This window comes from Ictidomys tridecemlineatus, chromosome 9 (genome assembly GCF_052094955.1).
Source record: "Ictidomys tridecemlineatus isolate mIctTri1 chromosome 9, mIctTri1.hap1, whole genome shotgun sequence".
NCBI lineage: Eukaryota > Metazoa > Chordata > Mammalia > Rodentia > Sciuridae > Ictidomys > Ictidomys tridecemlineatus.
In genome coordinates, this window is record NC_135485.1 from 18,282,529 (window position 1) to 18,293,610 (window position 11,082).

The following is an 11,082-nucleotide window of genomic DNA, read 5'->3' on the forward strand; positions in this document are numbered from 1 at the left end:
TGTAATCACAAATGGATTAAAATCCAGTTGCAGGTACTATTTTACATTTTTTTTTTCCTAAATGATTTATATTTTTAAATGCTTTGGGAAAGAGAATGAAGACATAATCAGACTGAACCCAGTGCAGAAGTAGCTTTTTGAACTTTAAAAAAGGGAGTGTTTTGATTTTTTTATAGTGGATGATAGCTTTTTCTGGAAAGCAAAGTAAAAAAGAGTTTTGACTAATTAAAGGTTAATTATTGAGCTGAAAATTTTGGCTGACAGAAAGTTTGCATCGAAGGGATAAGAACATATGGAATACTAAAGCCGCAGAAAGTGCGTTCAGCGATCGTTCCAAGAATGCAATTTAGAGCTCCGAAAGCAGAATTATTTAGAGGGTCATCCACCCCACTCACACTAAGTGCTTAACATCTCCCTCCCTACTTCATTTTGTCTACAAATTCATGGCACTTACTTCATTTCTGAAACTATTTAACAGCTCTCTGTCCCTTGGGCTTTACAGGACTGCTGAAAACCAATGTCCTAGATTTTAGTTACAGATTGATGTGGCTTCTCAATGCTCTGAAACCTGATCTGTGTTTCCTTACATGTGAATGTGCATCTGAAGGTGCTGGGGTGGGGGGGATATCAGATCTCTAATTTAAACAGACCAATTTCAAGCCACATTGTCCTGGGCACAGAAGTGAACTTCAGAGCTGGTGTCTTCTCTTCATTAGAGGTTTAATAAAAACAGAAGGAGGGGGACCAGCTCATTCATTAAATACTGTACTAAATGCATTAATTTCTAAATACATCTGCAGCCTAGAGGAGCAACTGTAAAGTCACCAGATTTGCCTGGAAGTAGAGGACACACTAAAAAATCCAGCTCCGTAAGAAATCCATTGCTCAACCAATGGATCACCAAATGTTTCCTACAGGATTTGCCCTGAACGGGACTCTGAGAGCTTGTGGAAGATGTGCAAGGGCTTGTCCTCAGGGGGCTTCCTCCCTTGCTGGGGAGCCAGGACCAGCATCGTGGAACCTCAGCCAGGGTGGCCAGAACCTTAGCCAGGGTGGCCGGTGTAGAGCATAACAGTGTGTGTGTGTGTGTGTGTGTGTGTGTGTGTGTGTGTGTGTGTGTAGCCAGCAGAAGGGGGGACATGGGAGATCAGGGTACTGAGGCTGGAGAGCTAGAGGGGGGCCTGGGGATTTTCCCCTCCAATGCATCTGGAATACTCTGGACCCACGTGGAGGATTCCCTCATTCTTTCTGAATTTGCGCTCTCTGGATGTCACACAGAGAAGGAGGTATGTCTTGTAAGCATGCACATAGGATAACACGTGAAACAATTCCTAGCAGTCCGTGGAGAAATCGAGACTTAATGAGTGGAAGAAGGGAACCATGTTTATTGACCATGGTGTTGAGGTCCACCGTACCTCGACCGTTCCCCATGACGAATGGGCTGGGTGCCACCAGCGTCATTACCTGCGTCAACCCTACGAAGTCAGCACGATCATCCTCTTATTAAGAATAAGGAACTGGGATTCGGAGAAGTTAAGTCATATGAATCAGGGATGGCCTTGAGATTTGAGCCCAAGTCTATGGAACGCCAAGCCCATAATCTTAGCCTCTACAAGACTGTGGGGATCTGGCGTCTAGATTGAATCGGAAACAAGTCAAGGCTTTTATAGGGAAAAAAGGAAACCTGGAGGCAGAATGTCAAAGAGAACCTGATGCTCTCCAGCATGGCCGGGTAGATCCAGGTGTCCTGTCTCTCACCATGGCACCCCACCTCCCTGCTCCAGAAACCCCCTGCAGAGCTCTGCCGGGTAGCCCTCCAAACAGGGCTCCCTGTGCCCAAGACAGACCCCCCAGCCCCGCCGGCCAGCATCGGGGCTTGATGTGATGGCTGTCTCGAAGACCATTACCTGTCAGGATCACACCCAAAGGTACTGCCCTCCCTGCCCAATGTCCACACCCAAAGCCCTGCAGATTTCCCAGTGCTGATGAGACCTGTCATCTTCCTCACACACAAAATATCAAGCGTGCCAATGGAACCTGGCTCCTGCCTAATAAATCACCCTCACCAAGACAAGGACTATTTTTGCATTTTCATAAATACAGCCACTACTTTTTTCTAGTTTTATAAATTTGCTCAATGTGTGTACTTGCTTCATTTTGATATGCCAATTCAAATCAATTTAATATTTTTTTTGTCTCCAGAAAGCTATTAAGGAATCCGAGAGCTTAGCTGAACCCGCAGATTAATCCAACATAAAAGGAAAAGTGATTTGCATTCAAATGAGAGAACCGTGAAGATATCTCTGTTCTGCTTGGTCCTAATTCTGATCACATATTTAAATTTTTTTTTTAGTTATAGGTGGACACAATACATTTATTTTATTTTTATGTGGTGCTGAGGATCGAACCCAGCGCCTCACGCATGCTAGGCGAATGCTCTACCTCTGAGCCACAACTCCAGCACCCTGATCCCGTCTCTGACATTCTGTAAGAAGTTATTTATGCCTCAGTTCTCAAATCTGTACAAGGGGGACTCACAGATTATCACAGAAGAGAGAGGAGAAGGCTCATAGGCCCCCAGCCCTATACTGACACCAAGTAGGTGCAGGACGCATGTTAGCCCCTTCCGTTTCCTCTATCCAGCCGCAAGGCCCCTCACAGCTCAGGGCTCCTCACTTCACGTGACCCCAACTGCAAAGTAGGGGGATGGAGAAGGTAATTAAGCCAAGTGCTGGTAACCACAAAGAGCAAGGTATGCTCCACAGCAGAAAACCTGGGCAGCCGGGAGGTGAGTCTCCTTCGGGGGACGTTGCAGTATGGAATTATGGAGGCAGAGACACACACCAGGGGCCAGTCCTACTCCACACATTAAAGAACAGGTGACATTTGCTACAGGACTTACAGGTGAGTCAGATCCCGGAGGCCGCGGAAGGCATTTCTCGAAATGGTTTCTATTTTATTCCCTTCGATGAACCTAGGGGAGGAAAGTCGCATCATTCAACTGAATTTCCTCTTCTGAAAATGTCTAAAAAAGTGATCCTGGTATGATTTGGGAGTGAAATCTAGAAGCATTCATGAATCATAACGTCTCTGAAGACTAAGTTAGCTGCAGCGAAGTCCATGTGGGAGCAAGGCACACGAGCGTGTCTGCACTCCTTCCTTCCGGACACTCAGAGTTGGGGTGGGGTAGGGAGTGCATGGAACAAAGGCAAGAAATGCTCATCTCTGCAAGATCGGAGAGCTTCCAGACATGCCCCCAGCCAGCTCAGCTCTGCTTGCATTTCACAGTGCCTGGCTACTGTTCTTCTGATAATATCACAGTCCCTTGAGGAGACTCCAGTGTTTTACATGGTGCTATTAAAGTTTTTGAGGAGGGAAAATTCCATTAAGGTTGTTTCCCAGCAACTGTGAGTTCCTCAGGTCCCACCCTCCAAGCAAATGGGTGACCAGGCAGGGATCCCTCCCAGATCTGTGCCACGAGGAATGGGGAGTATGCTGAAGTTGAACCAGGGCTGGCTTTCTCTATCTGTGCTAAAATGGTGCAGGGCTTGCTCATAGAATCTTGCAACCATCACACTGGTGGTGCTTTAAACTCTGTGGGGAAGACAGGGCGTGAATGTACTGTGACGACTCCCTAGGGCCACAGAGAACTAAGTTTTAGTTTATGGCTTTGCATTACGTCAACTGTCAGGGGGCCTTTGATGAGACGGTCCAAGAAAGAGGCTTTGCTAGATCTGTGAACGGGTTCTTGATCCTCACACTGAGAACTTTCTGATGCCTTAAAAAAATAAAAAATAAAAAAAAAGAATCTGGGGTCTCTTTAGTAATAGACTACAGCATAAACCGACAAGCTCACTTCCTCCCCAGTGACCTGGCCACTGAGATGAACTGCCTGCTGGGAAAACTCACAGCTTCCCCTTTGTACCTCCCTCGCAGAGTGTGTGCCTTCAGAGAGGCTGGCTGGAGCTAGCACTGGGGTTGGCTGGAATTAGCAACGGGGTCCTGCCGTTCTTTCCATATCACGTACAAGCCAGAGTACCACATGATCACAACATCCAAATCACATCGACTCTGGGGGAAGAATTCCTCATTCCCCAAGACCCCAGGTCAACAGAAAGTTTTCCTATACCCAGATGTGTCTAGAATTCCAACATCTACCTGTTGACATCAAATAAGAAAGCCTTAAAAATCCCTCTGAATGATAAGTGAGGAAATCCTATCTGATGGCAGGATTAGCTTTATGACAGATTTACAGAATACCAGAGTGAAAGAATTTAGGGGGAAAAAGACATGGTGTCCTGGTGCAGAAACCAGAACAAGGCAAAGCTTGTTGCTAGGAAAAATAAAAATAAGAACTACACATCTGGAGAGGGGGAAATTACCTTTTTTTCTTATAGAGGGGAAAAGAAAATACAACTCAGCAGAATCCACAGGAAATACTGTGGAATACGGGACGTGGAAGAGCTGGATAAAGAACAGAGTTGTACCCCCAAATAGGGAAACTTTGTCTAAAAATAAGTAACCCTCAGAACCCTTCAGCCCTATTTCTAACTGATCAGCAAATCCATGCCTGGTTATGAGAGGTAAAAATATCCAACGCAGTTTCCAATTTTGCTTACTCCACCACAAATTAAATGTCACCAGAGAATGAATGAATGTCTTTCCCTCTTTGTTTGCTTCTCTACTCTTCATCTCCAGCCTCCTCCTGCCCCAGCGTGTTTACAAGCAAGGAAACTCTCAAAAGTCGGTGCAGAATAGAAAGCAGGGTTTGCTTCACTTGCAGACCCACCAGAGATGCTGTCCTAGCTTAGGACACAATCCAGCAAGCCACCAAGAGACAGAGCACTCTGGGAGCAGACAAATCACCACACTTACAGGTATTCCAAATGGAAAAGTCCAGCAAATGCATCGTCGCGGATCACGGTGAATGAGTTAGAATTCAGCAGTCTGAAAATAAGACAGATATCAAGGCAGACATGCAATGCCTGAGCCACATGATACAGCCCTTTCTGTTTCTTTTGCTGTGTTCTGATTTGTAGGCAAACCTGGGCTGTTCTCAGCCCAAGAGCAGCCCATTAGGTCCCCAGCCTCATTTCCACACTACTGATACAGGCGATAGGAAGTGGTTTCCTTTTGGTCAGATTATCTGGTCACTTCCAATACTCTACACCTCTCACTCCTGGGTTTCTCAGTAAATATGAGCTGATAATTCTAAGGTGAGGCACAGCTGAACAGCTAGGGAATGCTTTATAATACACAAGAAACCATGGAATCATAGACCTAGAAGGATCTCATCCAACTTTATTTTTAGGAAAATCCAAACCCAAAGAAGTTTAGTGATTTAACCAAAGTCACACAGTTGGCGGTGGGGGGAAATCCCTTTTACTACATTATACATTCCCATGAAAAATGTCAGAAAAGTTTAAGAAGTCTTCAGAAGACTCTTCATCATTATATAGTTTTCTATTTGGTAAAAGTCTATATAGTCTATAGTAATCACTTAGAATACCCAAGTTTATATTTATACTCCTACCATGGTAGAGAAAGTTCATTCTAATATCATTACAATTCTAAGAGAATTCAGCTTTAAAGCATAATGTTGTAAGTAGACACATAACACTTCAAGAAAAAGTATCCACAGTCCGTTTATTTACGAGGAGGAATGATCTACACTTCTGTATATCTTTCTGTAGCTCATTGCTTGCTTTAGTTTACAATCTCATCTCAAATTTAAGAAACTAATATGATAAAGAGAATGAGCTGTGCACTTGACTTTTTCTGGCAATGATCTGTTTTGGAAAACTGCTTTTTGGACACTTATCTTCACTAACAAACATTAGCTGACCTGGGTTATGGGTACTGCACGTCGCTTATCACAGTGACCTGGGCATTGCTCACCGAGAAGTGCTGGGACGAAGAGTAGTTATGAGTGAGGTCTTTGAGTTTTGGGTTAGAATCTGTGATTTTTTTTTTTTTGGCAAGTTACTTAATTCTCTGACCTCAGCTTCCTCATCTGTCAAATGGGAAAATCAAAATACCCTCTTCAGAGAGATGCTATGTTCATGAGATATAATGAAGCACATAAATGCATACTATCTATGGTGCATGCCTGTTTAATGGATAAACTAGAAATGCTCCTATTTCAAGGGTAATATTAAGATCTTAAAAAGTAAGTTTCTTTTAAAGTGAGATGTTTGGGGAACACTTCATTCTGTTCATGATTGATGTAATCACCTGCCCAGTTGCTGAATCTGGAAGTCGAATCTACAACAAAGTCCTGGAAGACAGCATGGACCAAAGTTGGGAGAGGACCTGGAGCAAGGGGCCTTGATACTTTGTTTAAGACACCCCGGGTCCAGTGCACCCCAAGAGGCAGCCACCATTCATTCAGGGAGCTAGGAGATTTCAGGAAGGACTGACACCAAAGAGGCAGAGACCACCCTTCAAGGACCACACTTCAGGGAGCCCCATTTTGCAAAGAGAACTTTCCATACTTACAGCAGCTGCAGGGAAGGCAGATGGGAAAACATTCGGTCCTTGATTTCTGAAAAAGTTCCATTTACTAGGCTCCTACAGGCAAAAAAAGAACAAAAGAAGGCCTGGGTTTCTTTCAGGAAGTGCGGGCGGGGTGGGCAATCCGCCTGACCCTCCACCTGCACTTCAAACTCTTCCTCTCAATGAGGCTTACCACACGAGGCCATAAGCTTCCCCGGGGTAGGAATGGAAGAGTGGGGCCTCTTGCCAATGCATTTGATCAATATGAAAACTAGTCTGGATACTAGACACCTGCACCATCAGTCTGGCTTCCTTTAGAGACATTAGCTCAGCCAAGCCCAATCCCCGGGCTTCCTTTGCTTAACTACAGGAGGCCCTGGCTGCAAATGGATAATTGCTTCACCTCTGCCCAAGATTCTGTGTGTGCAGACACAAAGTTAATGTTGGCCCACGAAACTCTGGGGTAGAATTAAGCATTCCCCTTGGGAGCATGTCTCTGAAAGACACTCAGAGCACTTCTGATTAAATGCACCGTGAAAGCCTTGAGGGAAAATTCAAAAGACACCTGAACTTGACTGTGCGGGGGAGGCAATGCCATCTGCCAGATGAAACGGTCAACTTGGGGGCAAGAAGCTTGGCTCTAGTTCTGCCCCCAGGTTCCCTACCCTTCCTGGCCACAGCAGGACCTCAATACTTTATTTCCGTTAACATGCAGATCAATTAAGCAGCTGCTGGTTTAAAGAATTTAACAAGGGGAATTCTAATTTCTAGAATCCTCCATGTCACCTGACTTGGCAACAGTAAGAATCAAACAAACCTTCTGTTCTTCCAGCTACACTCTCCTGACTTCCTATAAATGCAAACAGGATGCCCCTGCTCCTAGGTCCAGGCCCGGGTCTGGCCTTGGACAAAGGCAGGGGAATGTTGTACGAGAGCAAGCACAGTAAGGTCACTCTCGGGACTCCCTCTTCTACAACCCAGGGGGCACCCCAGCACCTGGCCTGCAGTAGATATGGCCCAACAGCCCTTCCACAGCCTTTAGGACAGCTAGTCATTGGACCTGAGCGGCTGTATGACCCAAGTTGAAAGCCTCTCTTAGCAGGGGAACAAGCAGTGCAAAGCCCTTCCTAGTCATTCACTCCAGAGCTGGAAAAGCAGGCAACACAATGTGAGGGGAGGAAGGGCAAGAAGACCCTTGGACTTCAAACAAGAACTGGGCTGACTTCCTGCCCTTGACACTGAGCTAAACAACCCACATCCCGTGGCTCCGCCAAGATCTCGGAGCCCCCTCTTCAGGCCACGTGGGGTGGTCTCCACTTCCAGAGGCTGCATGCCTTACCAGGCTCTTCTCAACCTGCAGTGTGGAGGGAGGAGGAGGCCACAGTGCCAACCTCAGCCCCACTGTGAGGTGGGGCAGCGAGGCTCACCGAGTCTTAGTTTGCACCCCATCCAGTCGGGTTCTGCTGCTCCTCTGGCAACCACACACCCACCACCCCCCAAGCACAAACACAGCCTGTCAAAGTTTAACGCTGCAACCCAGAATCACAAGTGGACGCCAAACGCCGACCCTCAGGCTCCACTCCACAGACCCTACCTCTCCATGGGCCCCAATCCTTCACTGTCACCAGATCCCCCAGGTGGGACTGATGCAGGTGGACCTCGGACGACACTTTGAGAAATACTGTCACGGGGACCTGACCGGGTTTCCAGACTCTAGAGCTCAGGGTCCCTCCATCCTCCTGGGAACCGAGACTCCACCCACGTCCCTAGAGCGCCCGCACCCAAATGCCAAAACAGGGACTGGTGAGAGGGGTCCGGCGCGCTGCCCCAGCGCCAGAGGCAACTCCCTGGCGGCGGCGGGCACAGGGTGGGGCGGGGTGGGGGCTGGAGGGGTCCCACTCACAGGGAGCTGATGTCGCCCGGCACGATCCTGGGCACCCAGGAAGAGCCCACGCAGATGATGGACTCCTTGGTACAGCTGCAAGTGGCGGGGCAGCGCGCCAGCCGCCTCACCTGCGCGCTCCGCGGGATCAGGCACGCGGCGCCCAGCAGCAGCAGCAGCAGCAGCCCCAGCGCCCCGCCGCCGCCTCTCCGCAGCGCCATGCCGGGTCCCCGGTCCCCGGCCCGGCCCCGACCCCCGCCGCCGCGCCGCGCGCTCGGACCCGGCGCCGCTGCAGACCCGGGCGCCGCTCGCTGCTCGGCCGCCGCCGCTGCTGGCGAGGACGCGGGCGCCGCGGGTGTGGGAGGCCGAGCCGCAGCCGAGCAGCATGCTGGCCGCCACCCCCACTCGGCGCCCCCACCCGAGCCGGGGCTGCTGGGCGGCCGCCGCCGCTGCGCCCGCCGCACTCGCGCCCGCCTGACATCAGCACTCGCGCCCGCAGCCCCGCCGGCCAATGAGTAGCGCACCGCCAGGCCCGCCCCGCGGGGGAGGGGGCCGCGGCGCCCCGGAGGGCCACAGGGAAAAGTTGGGGGACCTCCGGGGAGGGGCCAGCCCGGACCGAGACCCCTTGGGAGTCTGGCCCAACGGCAGAGGATCAGATGCCCGCAGTCCCTCCACGGGCTGCAAAGAAGGTGGGGGAGATCTGAGTCCTTAAAGCCTGGCCACAATGTGAGCCCCAAAAAGTAGGGACAGGGAGAACTGGCGTGTTCAGTGGGGAGGGGACTCTGCCCTGGGAGCTTTGAAGAGTCCTGACTTTTGAGCAGCCTTTAGTGATTTTGAAGTGAGCCCTGGAGCTCAGCGAGGGTGGCTTTGCTTGTCTTCTGAGAAGGCACTGGGTTCTGGCTCCATGGCATCTGGTTACTGGAACCAGGCGCTTGCCCAAGCTGAAGGCTTGTGGAAAAGGGGAGCCGCCACCGCTGTGTGCGCCTCTGTCACTCTGGGCCCTGCCTGAGCTTGACAAAAAGCCTGCAAAAGTTTTCCCTCACTCAACAAGGTAGCTTGCTTACCCAGCAGCCCACCACCCCATTAAACAGGGGATCCCGCAAACTGATGGGAACCCAGGGCATAATGCGTCTAGGAACTGCCACTCAATCTTCGCTGATGGTTTGAGGCAGATTGATTTGCTGATAAGGAAAGAGCCAGAAGACATCAGGACAGGCCTGTGGTCTAAGTGATTTGGCCTGGGATGGGGATCGGTTACCTGGCCCCACTGAGTCCCTTTGGCACTCCTTGAGTTTGTTGTGTGATCTTGAGTTAGCCCGCAGCTGGGGAAATCAAGGAAAACCACAAAGCAGAACCCAAACAGTGGCCAGTAGCCCACACTGCTGAATGGGGGGGTCGAGAACCCCATCCTGAGGCTACAGACTAAGGAAACCACTTCTGATATGGAGCAATATCCAGAAAAGCCCAGCACCAAAGTTTAGGGCTATCACTTCTTCACAATTATTTATCGCACTATACCCCAGGAAAATACCACATCAGCGCCTGTGAGAGGGGACAGAGGAGCAGGCCCTATTCTCAGGGAGCCTGAGTCTAGCTCAGCAGGTAGCCCTAAAGGAGTAACTGCACAGGGCTACATGGAGGTCACAGACCTTCCAGAAGAGGTTCAGAAATGTAAGGTGAACTCACTGTAGGAAACTTCATGGAGGGAGCTGGTCGTTCATTGTGGCCACCATTTTCCCGACACCTCGCATCCATGCAAACCAAGCAACATTTATCATTTATTCTCACATCTGCCCTGGGAAGTGAGTCTTCCCATTTTATGGATAGGAAAATTGAGCGCCAAGATTTTTTTTTTTTCTTGCCCGAGGTCACTCAGGACCCAGCCAGAAGGATTATACTCCAAAATTGGCTGCTGGGTCTAGGGACAGCAACAGATACAGGGACCCAACATCATGCATGCGTCTTTCTAAAGGAGGGGCTGCTGCTTTACAGAGTGGTAGAGATGAGGCTTCACAAATGGAGCACTTCCTGCCAACCCAGGACAAGAAGATCTGCATTGAAGCCTGCTGGAGGTCCGGGGAGGTACCTAGGTTTGGCACCCAGCCTGGCGTGTACTACTGTGTAATGCTGAGAAAGCTAGGCCCTCTCTGTCCTCTGTTTCCTCACCTGGAAAAAGGGAGCTTTCCTGGCTCCTGAGCCTGCATTTTGATCAAGGTCTGGGTCACAGTCTAGCACCCTGGTTTTCCATTGAGCAGGATACAGGTGATACTTGGCCATGTCTGGATGTATTTGTGATCGTCACCGAGGGGTGGTAGAAGCCAGGGATGCAGCTGAACATCCTAGAGTACACAGCAAAGAATGATCTGGCCCACAATGTCACTAGCATGTGGCCTAGTGACCTAAACAGATCCTTGGAGAACTCTAGAGGCACAGATTCCAGGCCGGGCTCCACTTCTCACAAGCAAACCCTCCTTCATGTCATTCCCACCTCCTGCTGCTCTTCCCTCACCTGTTTCATGGGGATAAAAAGACTTCTCTCTCTTCTCTAAATAAATGTGACTCATCATCATTATTACTGTCCTTACTCTGGGCAACTCAGGCCAGCTCTGGCTCATCCTAGAACACAGTGTGGAGAAAAGCCTGGAGTAGGGAGCTGGCAGAGCTGGTATTTGTTTCGGCTCTGCTAAAGACACTCAGTAAGCGAG

At 49.5% G+C, this 11,082-nt stretch overlaps 1 protein-coding gene across 1 annotated transcript in view; it reads right to left on the reverse strand.

Moving 5' to 3' along the window:
• Positions 1-8,635, reverse strand: part of Lgi2 (leucine rich repeat LGI family member 2) — a 29,239-nt gene extending 20,604 nt beyond the window's left edge. The window contains exons 1-4 of the mRNA XM_078021148.1: positions 8,399-8,635; positions 6,499-6,570; positions 4,876-4,947; positions 2,903-2,974 (exon numbers count right to left, since the gene is read on the reverse strand). Of these exons, the coding sequence (XP_077877274.1) occupies positions 2,903-2,974; positions 4,876-4,947; positions 6,499-6,570; positions 8,399-8,598 (416 nt within the window). The 5' untranslated portion in view covers positions 8,599-8,635. The remainder of the gene's footprint in view (positions 1-2,902; positions 2,975-4,875; positions 4,948-6,498; positions 6,571-8,398) is intronic.
• Positions 8,636-11,082: the final 2,447 nt, after the last annotated feature.